This window comes from Schistocerca gregaria, chromosome X (assembly GCF_023897955.1).
Source record: "Schistocerca gregaria isolate iqSchGreg1 chromosome X, iqSchGreg1.2, whole genome shotgun sequence".
NCBI classification, from domain to species: domain Eukaryota; kingdom Metazoa; phylum Arthropoda; class Insecta; order Orthoptera; family Acrididae; genus Schistocerca; species Schistocerca gregaria.
Window position 1 is genome coordinate 517,846,842 of NC_064931.1, and position 25,323 is coordinate 517,872,164.

Consider the following 25,323-nt stretch of genomic DNA (forward strand, 5'->3'; position numbering starts at 1 on the left):
CAAGGGTGTGAGCATTTGATGCAACCTTTTGATTAATTACCCTCCAATCCTCTTTTGAGACCTTCTGGTTCTGTGCCTATACATCCTCAAACAGAGTCTTTGGAAAAGTATCCTTAATAAATACCAGTACCTACATAGATATTGTTGTGGTCTTGAAGTGCTCAGATGCTGACAAAGATATGAGCACCATGTTCCAGATAGACCCTTCTGAGTTTCAGACTTCATGAAGAGAGCCATCTAAACAAGTTCTATCTGCTGCGAGGCTGTGTTGACCAGTGGATAGCTCTATTGGATGACTACCATCCCGAAAACTGAGATAGCCACACTATAGGTCTGTTTTCCTATTTCTTGCCTCAGCTTTTTCTGGACTGATTTGTACTGGGAAGCCTCCTCCTTTGTTCTCTTGTTCCCTGTCTTAAGAGGTGGAGTGGATGTGATTACCCACTTCACTTGGAGACAGTCTTTTTCTGAAGATCTTAGTTGCAAGACCTTTTAATTCCCTCCATTTATGTTTAAATATATAATGAAGTATAATAAAGATGGACAGTTGTTAATAAAGTATAAAATACACTCCTGGAAATTGAAATAAGAACACCGTGAATTCATTGTCCCAGGAAGGGGAAACTTTATTGACACATTCCTGGGGTCAGATACATCACATGATCACACTGACCGAATCACGGGCACACAGACACAGGCAACAGAGCATGCACAATGTCGGCATTAGTACAGTGTATATCCACCTTTCCCAGCAATGCAGACTGCTATTCTCCCATGGAGACAATCATAGAGATGCTGGATGTAGTCCTGTGGAACGGCTTGCCATGCCATTTCCACCTGGCACCTCAGTTGGACCAGCGTTCGTGCTGGACGTGCAGACCGCGTGAGACGACACTTCATCCAGTCCCAAACATGCTCAATGTGGGACAGATCCGGAGATCTTGCTGGCCAGGGTAGTTGACTTACACCTTCTAGAGCACGTTGGGTGGCACGGGATACATGCGGACGTGCATTGTCCTCTTGGAACAGCAAGTTCCCTTGCCGATCTAGGAATGGTAGAACGATGGGTTTGATGACGGTTTGGATGTACCGTGCACTATTCAGTGTCCCCTCGACGTTAACCAGAAGTGTACAGCCAGTGTAGGAGATCGCTCCCCACACCATGATGCCGGGTGTTGGCCCTGTGTGCCTCGGTCGTATGCAGTCCTGATTGTGACGCTCACCTGCACGGTGCCAAACACGCATATGACCATCATTGGCACCAAGGCAGAAGCGATTCTCATCACTGAAGACGACACGTCTCCATTCGTCCCTCCATTCACGCCTGTCGCGACACCACTGGAGGCGGGCTGCACGATGTTGGGTCGTGAGCGGAAGACGGCCTAACAGTGTGCGGGACCGTAGCCCAGCTTCATGGAGACGGTTGCGAATGGTCCTCGCCGATACCCCAGGAGCAACAGTGTCCCTAATTTGCAGGGAAGTGGTGGTGCGGTCCCCTACGGCACTGCGTAGGATCCTACGGTCTTGGCGTGCATCCGTGCGTCGCTGCGGACCGGTCCCAGGTCGACGGGCATGTGCACCTTCCGCTGACCACTGGCAACAACATCGATATACTGTGGAGACCTCACGCCCCACGCGTTGAGCAATTCGGCAGTACGTCCACCTGGCCTCCTGCATGCACACTATATGCCCTCGCTCAAAGTCCGTCAGCTGCACATACAGTTCACGTCCACGCTGTCGCGGCATGCTACCAGTGTTAAAGACTGCGATGGAGCTCCGTATGCCATGGCAAACTGGCTGACACTGACGGCGGCGGTGCACAAATGCTGCGCAGCTTGCGCCATTCGACGGCCAACACCGCGGTTCCTGGTGTGTCCACTGTGCCGTTCGTGTGATCATTGCTTGTACAGCCCTCTCGCAGTGTCCAGAGCAAGTATGGTGGGTCTGACACACCGATGTCAATGTGTTTTTTCCATTTCCAGGAGTGTATGATCACAGTCTCAAATAGGCTTTATGACTTTGTTTGATAAATCACAGAGGGTTATTATAAAACTGGCAACATAAGAAGTAATGATGGTAATAATTTATTAATAATGAGTTTTCTCTTGATCTAACAGGAGGTTGATAAATATTAAAAACTCATTATTCAGACTAAACTAGAGTAATAATATGATTGCATGGGTTTCTAATGGCTTTGTTGTTGTGTGTCATCACAGCCCTTGCAACTGACTTAAAAAGTATTAATTTGTCAGTGAGATTTAAACAAAAGTAGTCTTTGCCAAATGAGACAAGTACTGTGCCACAAAGCTAATCAGATGCTACTGATCTAAACACTTTTATCACACCCCTTAACTAACACAGAAAACTCATGTCATAGATGGTAACAGGCATTGTAGAAGATGCTTTGGAAAACAATCGAGTCAAAAAACTAAATTTTGTAAGTCAGTGACACCTTTTATGTGAGAATTATTTACAATATTGCATTAAGGTGACAAATTAATATCAAATCAAGATATCTGGACGATTCATTGCCACATTTCGAAATCAGTAGAGAAGACACAACATTCAAATATTTACCATAGTGTTGTGAAGTCCCAACTACACTACCAGCAGGAATAACACAATTCTATATCCGATCTCTTTTTCTAGCATATTTGAACATATTCCGCCTCTAAGTACAGCCTGCTGTGTCCAGTCTCCAGAGGTGATTTATGATTGGAGCCTAAGTCAAATAGCACGAAAATAACAAAAAGTTACTGTATGACACATTATTTCCACTTTTATAAGCACAGTAAGTGACTAAAGCAAATGTAGGAATAATGTTTTAGTAATTATACCTTTCAGGTTGTCAAGACATGTATAAGAAAATTCGTAGCATGTAATTGAAATCACAAACTCTTACACGAAGTAGTACCTGATCTGAGACTGAATATGACTTAGTATACAAAGCTAATTTCATTTTCAGTCCATTCATGGATAACAAATTTCAAATTACTCTGAGTGTTGCTTGTCTCGTGAATTTTATTAGTTGTTATGTTGGATAACTGTTGGAGGCGAATGAGGGAAAAAATAAAAAGATATTCAGTATTGTAGGCGTGGGAATCATCTCTTCTTGGCTTTGTGTTACTCAGAACAGTAATTACTAAAATAAGCAAGTGTTACCATACACAGAGAAATTTCCTTTTCTGAAATACAAGTTTTAGTAGGCTTCAGAAGTCTACTAACAACTGTGATTGAGTACAATGCAGCGGTATTAACAGGTATATGGTTCCGGAATGCCTAGCCACTTCCATCAGCCAATATAACTTTGATTGTGTGTTTGAGTCTGGCTCCAGCCACTAGTGAATGTGGTCATGTATGTGTGAGTTGTGTTTGCATTAGTGTGCATGTGTATGTTTTTTGTCTTCTTTCGGACAAAAGCTTTGATGGCCAAAAGCTAACTTTCTGGCAATCTTTTTGTTGTGCCTTTCTGCGACTCAGTATCTCTGTTATATGGTGAGTAGCAGCTATCCCTTTCATTACATTGTTAAATCCCATGCTGGATTTTCCATTGTTTGATTGCTTGTTTCTATGATTACACAGTTTGATTGACTCTTGAGCAATATTGGATAATTTGTTAAATACAGTTTGTCAAATTTGTACAACTACCTCCTCCACCATATTTCCAGTTTTGTGGAGGTCCTAATAACTACTCACACAGACTGCACATAAACACCATTGTTTTGAGCTCAATAGCGCCGTTTCCATATGATTGCATGATGTTTCATGTAAATTTATTTTATAGTTACTTTTTATTTTGTTAAAATATGAATTTTCATAAGCCAATAATGGAGTGTGTGTAATTAATTTCAAATCAAGTTAAAATTTAAATGTGATGGCAAAGTGCATACTGATTATATGATGCTCACTTTCACAGCCAGTATTTATATTGTTGATGACGTTAATTTTATGGGCACTAGGCTGTGGTCTAAGCCAAGTTGCCATACTTAACTTACAGGCTTGGTAGAAGTCATCAGAGTTTGATATGTGGTAACTTGTCCCACTGTGAGACCTGAGAGCAATTCCTGCTGTGTCAGCAGTGCTCAGTTGTAGCTTCTTGCAGAAGTATACCTTGCCTGCTTCCATCTACTCCACCTGTCTAGAGCTTCTTGCTTCCACCTTTGGTGACATTTCTGTTAACCTGGCTACTGGTTTTCAACTGCCAAGTAAAGAATCCATTGTGCAGCAGATGAGTGAGCTTGCAATTTGTGAATTAATGTCTGTCTGAGTAGATCTGAACACAGCAACAGAATGTTGAAAATGTTGCTGAATCTCAGTGAAGTAATATGATTCCCTTAAAACAGATGAGAGCACCATCGCATATCATGAGGGTCTCTCACTGGGGAAACATATTTCCCTTAATCCCTTGAATCTCGTCTAGCCCCAATACAACCACCATCTTGCATTCATGTCTATTTGTCTGTCTCTGCAGAGGTTTAGCATTTCAGTTAACCATGATCATTTTAGTGTGGCTTAGTAGCAGGATGGCATAGAGAAGTAGATGAGGAAAATAAAAAAGTCCAGGTTGCCCCTTTTGCAATTATTAGGGCATTTAGGACTACCTCAAAACACACAGTATAACTTTACTATCCAAACAAGAAATTTACAAGATGTTTCCATGCAAATTAGTTGTGAACTATCCATAGTGATAATGTGTGTGTGACTCCACCAGTTGCAAGGTCTAGTTACATTTTACTGTGCAGTTTTACGATCATAGCCTTCTTGTGTGACATAAACCACCTCAGCTGCATCTCTCTTGATCATTGCTGCGCTTGTTGTTACTGAGGGTGGATCCCTCTCATCTTGGGGTTTAAGTGACCTCTTCTTAATTTTTAATCTTCCCAAACCAATCCCTCTTTCTTCCCAGAGGAAAGAACTAATAGTTCAGAAAGCTAGGATAGTGTCATCACTTTTATTTTAGTATATCTCCAGTGACAGTACTAAACACTTCACCACCTGAAAGTAAGTACTGGCCATTAGCTCTGTTTTGAAATATAATAGGCTACTGTTTTTGTTGCTGCTAACAAAAAATTCAAAATAATATAAGAAATAAAAATTAATGTATTAAGTAGCATTCCCATGCATCCACATAGAGGCTGCTCCCGTTTATCACAGAAATTTCTCTTTATAACAGCATGAGTTTGGCACATAATCTTTCATACTTTAGGGTTCTGTAACAGTAGGTGTGAGGATGGGGGTAAGCATTCTCACAAAACAAACTGGTCCCATCCAGCTTCAGCATGTTGGGGCTGTGGCAGGTTCTCAAATGTAGTCTCCAAGTCCTGAGAGCAGATGCCTTTCAGTACTTAACCTCTGATGAAATACTGAATAACTTTCTTCACTTTATAAGCTCAAATCAAAAAAATAAATTGATTTTTCCATCTGAGGTGAGCTATTGTCACACACCAGTGTTAGATTCATGGTTCATCCTGTGAATCTAATCCCATAACATGCATCATTTTCACTAACATCAACAAACAATTTTGGGTGTTTTTTCTCGTACATGATTAGCATACACAAATAAAATCTTGGTCATTGTGCCACACAAGAGAGTAAAAAGTTTTATTATTCATAACTGAGATGATATTCATAAAACTGTGACTGTCATTGTAAGGTCATAAATCTCAACATGAGTTATTACATATTTTGAAAACAGTGTCATTCATCCATGAAGAGATTGTTCTATGTTCCACAAATACAATGAAAAAGTAGTAATGAATTCTATCTCATAGGTATTGTGTGCTCTTGAACATGATTCATCTTAGACTTTGTAAATCCTGTATTGGGGACATGACCTGATCTTGATGACTGTAATCTTAACGTCTGTGTCAATCACTGTGTGTTTGCTCATATAAAATATTTCTTAATGATATCAGTGTAGTATTTTTATGATGTGTGTTGCAATCATTGGAGTTTTGTGTAATTTTGATGTGTGTGTTTGTGTGTGTGTGTGTGTGTGTGTGTGTGTGTGTGTGTGGAACAAGAGCATTGTAAAATGGATCATCACACTAGACTAATTTGGGACTGCTTTATGTAATGATTATTTAAAACTCAGGTTTAAACAACAATTTATGTACAACAAGAAACAAACTAACATTTTCCACTGATCCTGCCCATAACATGAAACATGATGAGGGTATTTGTTTAGTCTCATTTCATTTGCACATTTCAAAATTAAAATTGCAAATATCTAACAAAACACAGAAAAAAATCTGACTGATGACATTTAAAAGAGACATCTAGTATGTAAGGCATTCACAACAACATGTGACATTACAAATCCACTTGTAATAAAGAGTAGAGAGAGAGAGAGAGAGAGAGAGAGAGAGAGAGAGAGAACGAGAGAGAGAGAGAGAGAGAGAGAGAGACAGCTGTTTCACTTATTCTTTGGATTATTTTTGCAGGATGGCCACATAATTGACTTCTCAGATGAAGATCACTACTCACTGCGTGATTTAGGACGATCGTTGGAACTTCAAGACGTAGCTCTGTCAGACAGAGGAACTTACTCTTGTTTAGCATATAATATTGTCGGCCGCACAACAGCGACATTCACTGTAGATATACTGAGGAAACCACAGTTCCCAGCTTCAGAAAACCAAGTGCAACAGATGCAATACACTGTTGTTGCTTCCTCAGACATCAAACTCGAGTGCCCTGTAACAGGTCATCCGAGGCCACAGGTATGTAACACTCTCTTAAAACTGAAAATATTTGTTTTTCTGTCTTCAGATTGGTCTATTTGTTAATTGATTTCAACAGCTTTCCTAATCACACTTCAACTTAACTTTATAATGTAGTTTACTGCTCACTGACAAATTTTGCGTTGGGTTACATTCTATAGGGAGGATACTTGCACCTCCCTATCAGAGTCTGTCCCTATTTGAGGTTTCCATTATTCATATGTACTAGAGGATGAAGGATATCACGTTATAAACATCACAATTAATCATCTCTGATTTCATCATTTGTGAATTCTGAACCAAATAACCATTTCAGTCTTTCAGTGGTGATTAAAGCAATTTATTTTGTTGACTGTGAATCAGACATTTGTTGTTGTATCTAAATTTATCTTCAGAAAGGAAGATTAGGGTTTAAAATCACATCAACTGTGAGGTCATTAGAGACCGAGCACATGCTTAGGTTGGTTGAGAATGGGGAAGGAAATCAGTCATGTCCTCTCAGAGGAACCTTTCTGGAATTTGACTTAAATTATGTAGGAAACTCATGGAAAGCCTCAGCCTGGATGGCAGCTGCAGATTTGAGCTGTTGGCCTCACAAGTGGATAAATGTGTACTGTATAGAAATGAAACATTAATTGACTGTACACCCTAAAATATCATTTAAAGATAAATATTTTATTTTTCATATTGCACTTATTTATTAGAATGCCCCCCCCCCCTTTTTTTTTTTTTTTTTTTTTTTTTTTTTTTTTTTTTTTTTGTCTTACTTACTCAGTCTTTAGGTGCACCAGGCCACACAAGAGCATATTTTACTAGTACTGGAGTGAACCAATTACTTTAAATATGTTTGAGAGATTGTGCAGCTGAAAGCTATTGAACAATAGTGCAATTATAACAGAATAGACAGAATCATTGCTTCTTTTCATCAATACACAGTTTTTTACACATAAGAGTCTATATCCAGATGTGATAAACATAGACATTGCAGTTATTAAAACAAACTCCAAGCTTCCCTCATAAAGGAAAAGGCAATGGTGGCTGTTGTGTATGAGTGCAAGAGCATGTCAACACCCTAACTTTCGACAACTTGTGGATTTGTTAATTATTTTTCTTTGAACACTGTAAAACTTAATATAGATGTAGTAATCTGAAATACATACCATTAAATCTACTGCACTATGCTACATTACTACTACTCTAGACTTCATGAAACCTGGTATCAGGGTCAAAAGCACACCTTCAGTTGTGCACGTTTTAAGGAGCTTTTGCACATATGCAACTGGCGTGATATAATTGCCTTATGTGTCAAATCCATAGGGATTTGACAAAAATGTGCACTGTTCATGGTATGCACAGCTAGTATTTGCCAGTAAACTGCAAGTTTACATCAATGCCACTAGGTGGTAGCACACTGTTGCAGACTACACACATCAAAAAAAGTTTTACATCACCTCGGTTCTGAGAGTTCTGGAACCTTTACCGAAAAGTGGAATAGCGATCAACATAAACACCATTTTCGCTCTTTTATTGGTCATGAATACCACACATTGCGCGTTGTACTACCATACATTGAGACCTTCAGAGGTGGTGGTCGAGATTGCTGTACACACTGGTACCTCTAATACCTAGTAGCATGTCCTTGTGCATTGATGCATGCCTGTACTCATCATGGCATACTATCCAGAAGTTCATCAAGTCACTGTTGGTCCAGATTGTTCCACTCCTGAACAGCAATTTGGCATAGATCACTCAGAGTGGTTGGTGGGCCACATCATCCATAAACTGCCCTTTTCAATCTATCACAGGCATGTTCAATAGGGTTCATGTCAGGAGAACATGCTGGCCACTCTAGTCAAGCGATGTCATTGTCCTGAAGGAAGTCATCCACAAGATGTGCATGATGGGGGTTCGAATTGTTCTCCATGAAGACGAATGCCTCACCAATTTGCTGCCGATATGGTTGCACTAGCGGTCAGAAGATGGCATTCACATATCGTACAGCCGTTACGGCGTCTTCCATGACCACCAGTGGCATACATCGGCCCAACGTAACACTGCCCCAAAACATCAGTGAATCTCCACCTTGATGCACTCGCTGGACAGTGTGTCCAAGGCATGAAACCTGACTGGGTTGCCTCCAAACTCATCATCCACCGAGCGAGGTGGCGCAGTGTTTAGCACACTAGACTCGCATTTGAAAGGACGACGGTTCAATCCCGTGTCCTGCCATCCTGATTTAGGTTTTCTGTGATTTCCCTAAATCACTTCAGGAAAATGCCGGGATGGTTCCTTAGAAAGGGCATGGCTGATTTCCATCCCCATCCTTCCCTAATCCGAGCTTGTGCTCTGGCTCTAATGACCTCGTTGTCGACAGGACGTTAAACAGTAACCTCCTCCTCCTCCTCCTCCAAACTCATCTCTGATAATTGTCTGGTTGAAGGCATATGCGCCACTCATCAGTGAAGAGAGCATGATGGCAATCCTGAGCGGTCCATTTGGCATGTGGTTGGGCCCATCTGCACCACACTGCATGGTGTTGTGGTTGCAAAGACGGACCTCACCATGGACGTTGTGAGTGAAGTCGCGCATCAAGCAGCCTGTTGCGCATGGTTTGAGTTGTAACATGATGCCCTGTGACTGCACAAAAGCATTATTCAACATGGTGGTGTTTCTGTCAGGGTTCCTCCTAGCCATAATCCATAGGTAGTGGTCATCCACTGCAGTAGTAGCCCTTGAGTGGCCTGGGCGATGCATGTCATCGACAGTTCCTGTGTCTCTGTATCTCCTCCATGTCCAAACAACATTGCTTTGGTTCACTCTGAGACACCTGGACACTTCCCTTGTTGAGAGCCCTTCCTGGTACAGAGTAACAATATGGACATGATCAAATGCCAGTATTGAACATCCAGGCATGGTTGAACTACAGACAACATGAGTCGCATACCTCTTTCCTGGTGGAATGGCGGGAACTGATCGGCTGTCGGACCCCTACTGTCTAATAGTCACTGCTCATGCATGGTTGTTTACATCTTTGGGTGGGTTTAGTGACATCTCTGAACAGTCAAAGGTACTGTTTCTGTGATACAATATTCACAGTCAACGTCTATCTTCAGCAGTTCTGGTAACCGGGGTGATGCAAAACTTTTTATGATGTGTGTATTATCCCTGTTTGTTTGGCATAAATCTCACTTGGCAGTAGCACACTCCTCCGACATGCCAATTCACTCACTATATAGTAATAGTAGACTGTACTTCACTATATGCATTAATCTATTTGAGGCACTGAGAACAATAAAACACATCCTCATCAATTGTGAAACTGTGCCATTTATTCACGCTTCTGACATATGTCGTTCTTATGATGGGTCAGGTTTATTCACACTGTATATATGAACATTCACGAAAATCTGTCTGACTGGTTTCTCTGGTATTCATTTAAATATGGGCTTGAAGGCAGTTTGATTTTGGTCCTCATGATTGTCAGTGCCTCATTTGTATTCTAGTCAAGTGACCGTGTTAGTAGACAGTACTACTTGAATTTAATCAGTTACACAAATGGCAGTTTGTGATTGGAGTTGCTTGTTTCCTATGCAAGAATCAACTTTCGTGTGCAGTGTCAATATGAACTCTGTTGAATCTGTTTTAAGTAATAACAGAAAAGAAAATTACTAGGAAAAGTTAGCTGCAAGGGAACTAGGGCCTGCCAGACCAGACCAGTTGACTGTAAACATGATGAAACCAAATAAGTATGACTAAAAGCAAAAACTTAAAAAAGAAGTGTATAATAAGCATAAGTTGTTGTGTGGGTGCAACATAAGAATGTCTGATTCTCAGCACAGAAGTTAACTAATTAACTAATACATGTGATACAGATCTTGCGCCTTTGCCCAAAAAATATATATAATTGCACATAAACTCCCACTTACACTAAATGTGAAGTGGAGAGTAATGAAAGCTTAAACATTATTTTGTTCTCTCCTTAAACTGTACTTGATTATGTAAAACACAACAATATTCCACAAAAACAATTTTCCTTTTCTTAGAAAAGTTACGCATATTATTATTATTACTGGCAGTCACTGCAGTTGTATAAATATATTGATAAGCATAATGTTATACAGCAGATGCTCTTAATTTCCTACTCTCATATTTATCTGAATCTATCTAAAAATTTGTGAACAACCAGAATGTATACCCACTAGCCGCTACTAGGAAAAGGCAAGCCTAAGATTAGTAAGTTTCACAAAGTAATGGATCCAAAAATTAAACATGGCTAGCACAGACTAAGAGAAACAGAAGAATTGTACCATAACTATGAATAATTACTCAAATGAATGTGATAATGGAAGCTTAAATTCCATGGATATCTTTGTATAAATTTTGAGTGTGTTTTTGTGCTCTGGTGGAGGATGGTGGGTTAGGGCCAGTCAGAAGCTTTTCAAGGGCAGTACAATCCCCATATTATCCAATACTTCATGTGATAAGCTGAAGCCCACATCTGGTGGCTCTAGATGATGGGCCTTGACAACACAGACCTAGTGGCGAAGGGTTGTACTAGGTCACCAGCAGCTGCTATTCTCAATGCAATCCAGGTGTGACGTGACCTTGGGTAGCTAACATCCCCAGCTGGCAGTTGAATGAAGTTGGACTCATGTGGCAGACGACACAGGCTGCCAAGTATGAGGTGTCTTACTGGGAATCACTGATGCTGACAGTGCACTCTAGTAGCCCGGTGACTGGGAAGGCCTCAGTTTGATCCTCTGCCCATCAAACGGCAGACGGAACTTCTGGAAGATGGTCCTATCAAGATGACAGGGGCAAAGCTACTTCACTGTGGAAACTGACACTATGGCAGGCACCAAATAAGTGACTCACAATTCAGTGACCTGCCCGGATGGATGGCCAATGTTTATACACACAAAATGAGTTTGTTGTGGTGTTGCTGCTGCAAGTGTCACATATTCTATGTGCTGAAGTGTCCCTGGTTTTGGTAAGTAGCCAGGCACTGGCTGAGAGGTATGTGGAGGTAAACAGCAGGTGCTGTGGTGCAATGTTATGCCAGAATATTGCTGTAAGTCGGCCTCTATTCAATTCTGAGCCCTCTTGCATATGCCTGTGCCATTAAGAACATATGAGAAGTGTAACAAAAGTTGTTTTTCAAATATAGAGTATCAGACCATATATTTCTGACAAAGTGATTATGAGAAATTGTAAAATACTCTAACAAGGCTAAATTAAAACAATATGACATTTTAAGCTGAATGGAGTACATATGCCTTGTTCACACTTTCAATGGTTTCTGTGAAAAAAGTCAGTGATTACATTATCTGATTCAATGCCCATGAACCATTGAAGTAGTTATTATGCATGAAAAGTCACAAACAGCACATCTGCTTTATCCAATGTGACACCCATGACCTACTAAACAGTTTATAAGTGCTTCTTAATCAGCTTCTTAAGTGATTTTGTATAGGGGAAAATCTTTTAATCATTCAAGTAAATTTTTCTAGGGCCATTAGCATTACCGTGTGTTCAGATATACTAAACATATTGTGACTATTTTGGAGCCCAAAAATTTCTTCTGTAGCTATCAAATGAATCCTACAACAAGCAATTGTGTGAAAATGGAGTAATAGTGGGACTAATGTGACAGATAGTGACACTAATGTGATAGTGGCACTAACACAGTAACAGTGGTGCTGAATTCGATACCATGTAGTTTGAATTCAAGAAGGCATCCATTACAATTCTTTTCTGATACCTATTAAACATAATATAAACATACTGGATTATTTTTGTCATAGGAATGAAGAAGTCCCAATAAAATGAAATCAAGTACATCATTCTCAGTGAGGAGAACCCATTAAATGTGAATATAGATTCAGATCTACATCTACATCTACATGGATACTCTGCCTGGCAGAGGGTTCATCAAACCACCATCACAATTTTCTATTATTCCAATCTTGTATAGCATGCAGAAAGAATGAACACCTATATTTTTCCGTACAAGCTCTTTTTTCCCTAATTTTATCGTGGTGATCATTCCTCCCTACAACAAAATATTTTCACATTTGAAGAAGAAAGTTGGTGATTTGAATTTTGTGAGAAGATTCCATTGCAATGAAAATGCCTTTCTTTTAATGATGTCCAGCCCAAATCCTGTATCATTTCAGTGCCACTTTCTCCCATATTTCGCAATAATACAAATTTGCTGCCCTTGTTTGTACTCTTTCAATGTACTCTGTCAGTTCTATCTGCTAAGGATCCCACACCATGCAGCAGTATTCTAAAAGAGATTGGACAAGCGTAGTGTAGGCAGTCTTCTTAGTAGATCTGTTGCATCTCCTGCGTGTTCTGCCAGAAAAGGGCAGTCTTTGGTTATCCTTCCCCACAACATTTTCTACATGTTCCTTCCAATTGAAGTTGTTTGTAATTGTAATTCCTAGGTATTGTATTCCTAGGTATTTACTTGAATTTACAGCCTTTAGATTTGACTGATTTATCGTGTAACTGAAGTATAATGAATTCCTCAGCACTCATGTGGATGGCCTCATACTTTTCATTATTTAGGATATTTAGGATCAACTGCTAATTTTCGCTCTATTCAGATATATTTTCTAAATCTTTTTTCAATTTGATTTGCTCTTCTTATGACTTTATTAGTTCATAAATTACAGAATCATCTGCAAACAACCTAAGACAGCTGCTCAGATTGTCTCCCAGTTCGTTTACATGGATGAGGAACAGCAAAAGGACTATAACACTATCTTGGTGAACACCAAAAATCACTTCTGTTTTACTCAATGACTCTCCATCAATTACTGCAAACTGTGACCTCTCTGATAGGAAGTCACAAATCCAGACACATAACTGAGATGATGTTCCATAATCATGTAATTTCACTACAAGCTGTTTGTGTGGTACAGTGTCAAAAGCCTTCCAGAAATCCAGAAGTATGGAAATGACCTGAAATCACTTGTCAATAGCACTCAACATTTCATGTGAATAAAGTGCTAGTTGTGTTTCACAAGAATGATGTTTTCCAAATCCATGGTAACTGAGTGTCAATAGACTGTTTTCTTCAATGTAATTCATAATGTTCGTACACAATATATGTTCCAGAATCCTGCGGCATATTGACGTTAATGATATGGGCCTGTAATTAAGTGGATTACTCTTACTACCTTCCTTAAATATTGGTGTGGCCTGTGTAACTTTCCAGTCTTTGGCACAGATCATTCCTCAAGTGAATGATTGTATCTGATTGTTCAATATGGAGCTAATGCATCAGTGTACATTGAAAGGAACCTACTTCATATGCAGTCTGGACCAGAAGACTTGCTTTTATTAATTGATTTAAGTTGCTACACTACTCTTGAGGATATTTACTTCAATATTACTCATGTTGGCAGCTGTTCTTCATTCAAATTCTGGAATATTTACTTCATCCTCTTTTGTGAAGGCATTTCAGAAAGCTCTGTTTCATAACTCTGCTTCGGCAGCACTGTCTTTGATAGTATCTCCATTGCTATCATGCAGAGAAGGCATTGATTGTTTCTTGCCACTTACATACCTCGTATACCACCAGAATCTCTTTAGATTATCTGCTGGGTTTCGAGACAAAGTTTTGTTGTGGAAACTGTTATAAGCATCTCACATTAAAATCTGCACTAAATTTCGAGCTTTTGTAAAAAAAATCACCAATCTTGGGGATTTTGTATCTGTTTGAAAATTCCCCCCCCCCCCCCCCCCCCAAATCCTGCAGCCATGTTCTGGCCCGTTTTGTGTACCAAGGAGGATCAGCTCCATTATTTGTTAATTTATTTGTTTCTTTGAATTCAAGCCACATCTGGTCTGCACTTATATTATTAATTTGGAACGAGTGTTGATTGTCTCTCAGGAAGGCATCAAATAAATTTTTATTATCTTTTTTGAATAGGTATATTTTTTGTTTAGTTTTGGAGGATTAGGGGGTTACAATATTCAGTCTCGCTGTGACAACCTTGTGTTCACTAATCCTTGTATCCATTTTGATGCTCATTATTAACTCAGGATTATTTGTTGCTAAGAGGTCAAGTAGGTTTTCACAACCATTTTCTATTTGCATGGGCTCATGAACTAACTGCTGGAAATAATTTTCAGAGAATGCATTTAGCAAAATTTTGGATGATGTTTTTATGCATATCTCCAGAATGAGACATGTATTTCTGCTAACATATCGAGGCTAAATTAAAGTCACCACCAACTATAATTGTATGAGTCAGCTACATATTTGAAAACAAACTCAAGGTTACTTTGAACCTTTCAGCAACTGTATCATCTGAATCGGGAGGTCAGTAAAAGGACCCAATTATTATTTTATTCTGGTTGCCAACAGTGACTCAAAGGAACTATCTACTTCAGTTTCGCAACATGGTAAACTACTTCTAACAGTAACATACATGCCACTGCCTACATCTACATCTACATTTATACCACTCAAGCCACCCAACGGTGTGTGGTGGAGGGCACTTTACGTGCCACTGCATTACCTCCCTTTTCTGTTCCAGTCGCATATGGTTCACGGGAAGAACAACTGCTGGAAAGCCTTCATATGTGCTCAAATCTCTCTAATTTTACATTCATTATCTCCTTGGGAGGTATAAGTAGGTGGAAGCAATATATTCAATACCTCATCCAGAAATGCACCTTCTTGAAACCTGGACAGCAAGCTACACCATGATGCAGAGCGCCTCTCTTGCAGAGTCTGCCACTTGAGTTTGCTAAATATCTCCGTGATGCTATCATGCTTACCAAATAACCCTGTGACGAAACGCACCACTCTTCTTGGATCTTCTCTATCTCTTCTGTCAACCTGACCTGGTACGGATCCCACACTGATTAGCAATACTCAAGTATAAATCAGACAAGTGTTTTGTAAGCCACCTCCTTTGTTGATGGACTACACTTTCTAAGGTCTCTCCCAATGAATCTCAACCTGCCACCCACCTTACCAACAATTAATTTTATATGATCATTCCACTTCAAATTGTTCCGTACGCGTACTCCCAGATATTTTACAGAAGTAACTGCTACCAGTGTTTGTTCTGCTATCATATAATCATACAATAAAGGATCCTTCTTTCTATGTATTCGCAGTATATTACATTTGTCTATGTTAAGGGTCAGTTGCCACTCCCTGCACCAAGTGCCTATCCGCTGCAGATCTTCCTGCATTTTGCTGCAATTTCCTAATGCTGCAACTTCTTTGTATACTTCAGCACCATCCTCGAAAAGCCACATGGAACTTACAACACTATCTACTAGGTCATTTATATATATTGTGAAAAGCAATGATCCCACAACTCTCCCCTGTGGCATGCCAGAGGTCGCTTTAACGTCTGTAGATGTCTCTCCATTGAGAACAACATGCTGTGTTCTGTTTGCTAAAAACTCTTCAATCCAGCCACACAGCTGGTCTGATATTCTGTAGGCTCTTACTTTGTTTATCAGGCAACAGAGTGGAACTGTATCAAACGCCTTCCGGAAGTCAAGCCTACTGTCTTTAGCCTATCCTTTCAGAACACCATAAGGTTCTTCACAAAAATTCCAGCTGAGCTTATCTCTGTCTTTAGCCAGCTTTCAGTGCATGGTTGCAGAACTGTCTGAGCCTCTAATTCAGACCCCCCACTCAGCTTTGTACCAGAGGTCCGCAGACACTCCTGTCAACTATGCTGTAAATGGTCATCTCTGCTTTCATCTTTCAAGCAAGACTGGCAGCCTTTACCACTTCTGTTAGCTGCTCTAAACCAGAGAGAATCTCTTCTGATCCATAGTGACACACATCATTGGTGCCAACAGAGTAACCACCTGCAACTGGCATCTGGGAAGAACTGTTCCACATCAGGAATAACTTCACCCGGTATGCACATGGAGTGCACATTGGTTTTCTTTCCCTTCTTGGCAGCCATGTCCCTCAGGGGCCCCATATTGTACCTAACATTGAAGCTCACAACTATCAATAATCCCACCCTCTGTGATTGTCCAGATCTTGCAGGCTGAGAGGTTTCCTCTGAAATAGGACAGGCAACAGCATCTGGCTCAGTGACAGTGTCAGCCACAGACAGCACTTTGAACCTGTTTGTCAGACAAACTGGGGAGGACTTACATGCCACTGCCAGTAAACTCTTTCACCACCTGCTATGCCCTGGTTGATCTCCTACTCGACCACAGGTGAGGGGTCAACCTCAGTGCAAGCAGTAACTGGATTGGCCACTGGTGAGGGCCGATCAGATGACTCAGACATGCTGGACATCTGTTGGCCCCACGGCTGGCCCATATCAGTGGTGCCCATCCACTGCAGCCTCAAGCTGTGCAACCAAAGCCTTCACATCCTGAAGCTGAGAGAAAAATGTCACCAACTTGGCTCGCATCTGCACACAATAATCGCAATCCCTGTCCATACTAAAGACCATGGAAAACTAAACTATGCAGATAAATGGACTATCATCACATGCTGCACAATTCTACTGTAGACCCTGACAAAAATGTAAGAACTGTGTCTAATAAATTAGATTAATATTCAGAGAGTCAAAAACCTAACTACCAAAGCACTCAGGTGAAACTAAATAATTCGCCCCGATTAGGAACTTGTAATATGTCACAAAATTGCTTTACTTTCTGACATAGATGAAAAAAGTGTTAAAAATAAATAAAATTTGTTAACAACCCTAGTTTAGAGTAATGTGGGAAGACCAGCAGTAGAAGGCACAAGAAAGAATATTATTCTTTTTTTGCTAGTAGACCAAGGCAAAGATCTTGATTTTATATTATTCAGTCTTGACATATTTGCAACAGTCTTCTTCAACCTGCAGTCTTGCTGAATATTCCACCATCCTGCCTCCACACATTCTGAAGGTCGAAATTGGGTATGACATTCTTGCATTTGGGTGTCAAATCTCTGCCTTTGCAATTTTTTTCCTCTGGCTGTAGATCTCAACCTTCTTTTAACATCAGATTAATTTTACATTATTAGCCAAGGCTTTGTATTGCTGATACTCATTGTCCAACCCACTTGCTCCTGAAACTATCCACTGCACTTGCCTCCATACATACACTTGCAACCTGCATTAGCAGGTTTCTGTGTCTTCCATTTCATTTGCTGCTACACCAAATATACACAAGTTATTTTGCCTTGATACTTTTCTAGTTTCTCAGTCACAACAGACAGATTTTTTTCCAAATTGAGCCTAATTTTTTTCATACCCATACACAGACCTTTTTAGAGTACTAAATTCTTCAGTAGGGCTTGTCATAAATTAACAAATTCTGTCTCAGACTTCTGCCATTACTGTGACTATTGTAGTGCACACAATCTGGTAGACAGTGTGTTTCTTGTGGAACATGGCACTTATTTTAGAACAGATCAGTTCTGGTATGCATGGAACTGAGACCTACGCTTCTACCATAGGCCAGTCTGTCACATGGTTCATCACTTTTTGCAGTGAGGTATTTGTAGCTCCTAGGGAGTATAGAGTTATTACAAAGAACACAACTGTTGACATGAGCTCCACTTGTACTAAACAACAACAGTCATGGGAACACCTTTAATTTTGACAAAAATTTGTGATTTTCAGATCCATTGTCAGACTATGTCCAACATTACAATTTTCTGCTATGGCTCTTAGGCTGGACAATGTCTGACACATTTCCATTATTTTGCTTACCATCTGTCCCATAGTTGGAATTAGCTAGGCACATAAAAGCATTTAGTACAAAGGTGTGGCAACTCAAAGCATGTTGTATTCACATGCTTCTAGTAGGGAAATGGCCAGTAGAAAATGTGTAAGTGATTATATTGCCAGGTGGCTCCTCGAAGACATTGAGGGCAAAGGAGAATTTACTGTTGAAACTGATCAGCAACAAACTCCCACCGTGTGCAGTGGAATATGCTCTAGTGAATTATAATCTGCTTATGGAATTGAAAGTGATGAAGAGATACAACCTGTAGCAAATAGCTGGAAGGTTCATCATGATGGTGATAATGATCTCATGAAGTTTTCTTTTTCTGTCACACCCAAGGTCTCACCATTTCTCATGGCATTCAATCAAAACCTGAAATTGAATATTTCCAACTCTTCTTCACAGACAATCTGATAAGTGAAATTGTGAATGCCACAAAAAGATACAGAACGTCACTCCACTTACCAAACAAAACTCAATATGGCACTCTTGGAGGGATGTGTCATCAAAGAATGTGAAAGCTTTTCTTGGTGTAGTATTGGACGTGGTCTTAAATTTGAAGACTATATATATATATATATATATATATATATATATATATATATATATATATATATATATATATTGGGTGCTGCATTTAGTTCCACCTGTCACAGCTCAGGGGTATCAGTGAATGAGAGGGAACAAGGTGAAGAACATTAGTGAGGACATTAACAGTAAATGAAAAGAACTTTATGTACCAAAAAGAAATTTGGCTGTTGATGAGGGCACAGTAGGATTCAAAGGAAGAGTTCAATTCATTTGCTACAATCCAAAGATGCCTAAAAAGTAGGGTTTGTGAGTTTTCTGTCTGTTTGATTCTGGAAATGGTTATTTTTTTCACATTCCATATTTTGGAAAAAAACTACAGAAAATGTAATTGATTCTGATTTACCTTTTTCAAGCTGAATAGTGGTTCATTTGGCACAGGGATTGCTAACTTGAGCAAGTGGTTCAGGCTATTACAACTTTACTGGTATGTTCTACACAAATCCTCAACTTGACCAGGAACTGAACAAAATGAAATTTGATCTAACATCTACAGTTATGCGTTCTAGGAAGAACTTTCCATGCACTTTGAAGAGTACCAAACTTGCTGAATATGAGATATGTGCCATTATAATAGATGAAAATCATCTATTTTTATTTCCCTGACAAAAGGTTAGTGACAATTTTGAGTACATTCTTTGGTCCTCAAACCCAGTTGACCACAGGTTATAGACAAAAAGAGCCTGTGCAGTTCCTGAATGTCATCATTATTTTGTAATACATGAAATTTATGGGAGGAGTGGACAGGGCTGATTTGTGTGATAGTATGGTTTTACAAAATGATCAAACAAGTGGTAGAGAAAATACTTCTAGCTGATTGAAGTTGCTGTAGTGAACAATTATATTCCTTACTCAATAGACAAACATGGGTGTGGAGAATAGCAGCAGACCGATCTTCCCTACCAAAGAACTCTAATCAGACAGCTAGTCAACCAAGTGAGAAATACAGATTCAAAGAAGAGACAAAAACCATTGCTGTCTGACATGGAGAGACTAAAAGTGAATATGCATTTCATAATGCATAATGAAACAATTAAACAAGGAGTGCATGATTTGCAGCCAACACAAGAAGAAAAAAGAGAACCAATTTTCTTCTGTGAAACATGCAAGAGAAAGTGTGGGTTTCTCCTGGGAGAATATTTTAAGAAGTTCCATACAGGAAAACTTATAAACAACCATAAACAAAAACACCATATTTAGTTTCAGAAACTAGTATAAAAGAAAATAAAGTTGTCAATTGGCGTCATATTGCATTTTATTTTCTTAAAATAGTAGCATAATGACCTGTAATCATGCAGATCCTTGTCTTCATAAAAATTGGGGAGTATACAGTGAGTAGGAAAATTGGATTGGTAAGGGTTAACACACGTTACAAATGTTGTATTAGGTCTTTATCTCAGTCTTTCTCCATTGCTTGGAAAGTAAAAAAGATATTTCTTTGTCCATCTTTCATCTTTTTGTATGAGGACAGGTTCTGCCCACCTCAATTTAATTTTCAGGTATAATTATGTCTTCATCTCCAGTCTGCCCTCTGATCTAGACTGAGGTGACAAAAGTCATGAGATAGTTATATGCTCATACACAGATGGCGATAGTATCATGTATACAAGGTATAAAAGGGCAGGGTACTGGTGGAGCTGTGAGTCGTACTCAAGAGATTCATATGAAAACGTTCCCGATGTGATTACGGCTGCACAGCAGAAATTAAAAGACTTTGAACATGGAATGGTAGTTAGAGCTGTGTTCACATGAAACAGATTTGGTCATTTGGTGCAACTGAACTAGCTGAGACCATTTTCATTTACAATGGATGTATCCATTTAGACAGTGTGGTGAAATTTGACATTGATGGGCTATGGCAGCAGACAATCAATGCGGGTGCCTTTGCTAATAGCACAGCATTGCCTGTTTATGAATGACATTGTGCCGGGCCACAATGGTTCGCAATTGGTTTGAAGAACATAGTGGATAGTTTGAATGAATGATCAACCATCATGAATCCCATCAAACATTTATAAGGACATAAATGAGAGGTCAGTTCATGCACAAAATCCTTCACCAGCAACACTTTTGCAGGGGACTTCCAACAACTTGTTGAGTCCATGCTGTACTGAGTTTCTGCACTATGCCATGCAAAAAGAGGTCTGACACGATATTAGGGGGTATCCTAGGTCACCTCAGTTTAGTAATTTGTTTTGCTGTCTCTCCAAAATGGATCTCTCTGCTGCTCACTGATGTACTACCAAGTTTTGAATGAGTTTTACATGAAAAAAAACCATGTCTCAATGTCATAATTTAAAATTTCTAGCTTAGTTTATAAAACTGTATTTAGTTTATCATAAGAACTCCAGGCTTCTCGTGTGTTTACATATTTTCCTAATCACCCAGTTGTTACCATCAACTGCCATGGATATCAAAACTTGTCAACTGGCTCCATGGCTTTATTGTTAATTTGCACAAATTGTCATAACTAAAAATTGATAACTACATCAGAAGCTTCATTTTGAAAACTCTTTTTAGTTTACCAAAATCACTACTGACAATATTTACTCTTATCTTGATTTCTTTTGCTGTTCAAGCAGTCATTATCTTCAACTTACCTAAATACAAAAATGTGCCAACTGATTCTATGATAACATTGTTAATTTATACAATTTTCTTTTCAATGTATTGATGGTACTTTACCTTAGTGTTATCATCATGCTTACTTTCACCCTTTCTCTGTTAATACATGCTGCTTTGTACATAGGGCAGCAATAGCTAAAAAAAGTACATTGTTAATATCTGAGAACCTTCAATCCATTTTTACTAACAAAAGTTGTTATGGATTGATGGTATTCACAGTAAAAGAGGTCTCTTCAAGCCTCTTTAGTTGTTATGTAGTCTTTTATTGGGAACACAAGTGGTTTCACATCAATACAGGTGCATGAAACTTCCTGGGAGATTAAAACTGTGTGCCTGACCGAGACTCGGACTCGGTCCTGAGTTCGAGTCTCAGCCGGGCACACAGTTTTAATCTGCCAGGAAGTTTCATATCAGCACACACTCTGCTGCAGAGTGAAAATCTCATTCTGAATACAGGTGCATACTTAGGTGATGCAATGATTAGGCCTCACACAATTGGGAAGCTGCGATGCCCCTTAGTTCAGTTGCAAATAAAAAATATTGGGCCATTGTAAGCTGTTGTCAATAGTAAAACTTTCATTAGACACAAGTAGGTAAATGTCAAACTGAACACTTGGGTGATAAGTCCATAAGTAAATGTGAAAAAGGTGATTGTTTATTATGCCATTGCTATGGATTAGTAATTGTGGTGTTGTACTTGAAGCTCATATTAGCAAACATCCTAAATCACTTGATTCATGGTATCAAACTCAGGATGCATGTTTGCTAATATGAGCTTCTAGAAAGACACCACCCATTACCAGTGCATAGCATTGGCATAACAAACGGTCACTATTTTCACATTTTCTTATGGCCTTATCACTCCATGGGTTCACTCTGACATTCACCTACTGGTGCTCAAAGCGAATTTTACAGTTGACAACAGCCCATAATGTATCAACATTTTCAATTTGCAACTGAACTATGGGACATAGCTTTCCAATTCTTTGAGGGCTGATCATTGTATCACCTGAAGATGTTCCAGTAATGGTGTGAAACCAGCAGGTTTCCCAATAAAAGACTACATAACAGCTAAAGTGGCTTGAAAAGTTTTCATCCACTGTGAATTCCATCAATTCATAAGAAATTTTTCAGTAAAAAATGGTTTGAAGATGCATATATATTAACAATGGACTTCACTATAAAATTCTTCAGTCTAAGCTTGAGGTTTGTCTGCACTATGTACAAACAGCAAACATAAGCAAAATGAAAGTGCTTCAGACATGTTTTGTTAGTGATACACCTGTTTCATTTTCACAATTAAATAATCTGAAAACTTTGTGGACTACCAAGAACTGTTTTAGTTACATGAAGTTTCATTGTCTAACTCCCCTTCAAATTTTAAATTTCCTACCATGCTTATGAAGTCATAACAGTTATAACATGTATAAATGTACTCTCATCCATTTATTCCTTTGTTAACACATTATTTCATGAATGTTTAAGCAGTCCATGTTACATTCTGTTGCAGATTTCATGGCAAAAGAATGGGCATCCAATTACACCAAGCACAGTACCAAGTGCAGTGCTTTCAAAGAACAAGCAGTTTCTGCTGATTAATAATGCTAAACCTCATGATGGAGGAACATATACATGCATTGCAAGTAACAAAGTTGGTCAAAATGAGAGAAGTTTTGAAGTGACTGTTATGGGTAAGCATTTAATAACTTAAATCTGTCATGAGATTTCTGGACAGTTGACAAGGCTGTAATTAAGTATTCTAGAGTATAAAGCAAAATATGTAAATTATATGTGGAATATATTTTCTTTTAAAAATATATTAAAGAGGTAATATTTTTTATTTCATATTGTGTATGTTCAGAACTTCACTAAAAGTGAAGTGCAAATTATAAATAGAACTCTAAAAACCTCAGATAAACTGAATGAAAAGAATCCTTATAGAAATCCTCATCAAACTGATAGAATCCTCTCAGGATTCTAGCTTCATTTCATACTTTTATATCCAGAAGCTTGCAGCTGAGTACTCCTCAGCCTTTTTGAAGTGGCGACTGTCGTATGGATGTTGCTTCCATCCTTATATAACATTGCTACCTGTAACATAATTTGTACCTAGTTCAACACAATATAAGGTAATCTTTTCATCACAAGACCAACATCCCCACTCCAGCTTTGCAATGAGTGGATCTCAAGCCATGCTTAACTGCAGACAGCCATGTTTAACAAGTCGGTTGTTGACTATAACTCAGACTAATGGACTTCCAATTGAGATACCGTCTGTATGGTTAAAATATTTTGAAACATAAAAAAACTATGATGACAACAGAATGTTCTTAAATAAATCCACAAGTTTAGTCAAACAACTGGGAGAGCAGATCCATATAGTCTTTGATGGGAGCATGTATGAATAATGAGAACACTGGCCATCATATCTTCTTCTTCAGGATGCAGGCACATAATTCACTGGTAAAGTCAGTCATATTCTTTATTCCGCATCAAAAATATGTAGTAAGGAGGCATGCCAGAGGTTCTGTGAGTTTGTAAGTTGGCAATCTAGTGGCAATCACAAAGCAAAACAGAGCTGTGTCCTTGTGAATTTTTGGAAGGCTGTAAAGCATATTTGGTCATGGTGTCTGAGCATGGAGACTTTTAATGACAGTAACTTCAGTGAAGACTGTTTGAAATGCCCCAATGTGTTCCTCATTATTGGGTCCCATGATAATTTTTGGTTATCTCCTCCACCATAATTGAATCTTTGCTTCATACTAGGCTTGTTTCAATGTGATGGCTTCATTGCCCTCATCAGTTGTCAGGACTGCAGTGAGAGCTGTCTCACAGAGCTCATGAAGGCCATTATGCTCAGTGATTTTTTACATTCAGCATTGTCAGCTTGGTTTTGGAAGAATGCAGCTCATTTCTTGAGGAACTGCTTCTGCAGCTTCACTGGGAATCTTGCGAACTGCTTGTTCCGCACCACATATTATGTAAGTGAAGAGAATACCCTGTGGCAAGTCCCTTCTTAACTGCCGACATGGCACTCATGTTGGTGTTTCTGGCTGTTTTGTTGACAAGATTGCAATTTTTTTGTTTTACATTCTGCCTCATGTGGTGTGAAAGCCAGCTGAATTTCTTTGTATTTTTGTATGGTGGAGAATGTTTTAACCAGATATAAAGTGCCACCATGGGAAGCCGATTAGCTCCTATTATAGCCAATCTGTTTATGGGTACTTTGAGGACATTTTCCTGACACAGCTCTTTCAATGACACATTTATTGTATGGTCCCATGGACATGAAAAGTTGGAATAGTTCTTGTACCACATCAACAATACCAATAACCATATCAAGTTCACAGTGGAGGTAGAGTTGGTCAGTGTCTTGTCTTTCATTGATGCACTTGTCCACCTAAAAGCAAATCAGTGTCTCAGTCACAGTGTTTACTGAAATGTACCCACACATTCCATTATCTGCACACTACCAGCTACTTCTACCCAGTACAGAAATGTTCTACACTGCAAATCTTGGTACCTGTAGAAAGAAGTGATCCACTCACAGAATGTTTTCAAAGGAAACAGCTAAAAAACCCAACAAAATCTGCAAGTTATTTTACCAATGACTTGTAACCAGAACAGCTCAAGTAGTACATGAAGAAGACTGCATTTTTTGCCA

The 25,323-nt window shown here is 39.2% G+C and overlaps 1 protein-coding gene across 1 annotated transcript in view; it reads left to right on the forward strand.

Annotated features, from left to right (window-relative positions):
* The window catches only part of LOC126298209 (hemicentin-1-like), a 748,827-nt gene that overhangs the window by 442,709 nt on the left and 280,795 nt on the right, over positions 1–25,323 (forward strand). The window contains exons 31-32 of the mRNA XM_049989513.1: positions 6,444–6,722; positions 23,170–23,350. Of these exons, the coding sequence (XP_049845470.1) occupies positions 6,444–6,722; positions 23,170–23,350 (460 nt within the window). The remainder of the gene's footprint in view (positions 1–6,443; positions 6,723–23,169; positions 23,351–25,323) is intronic.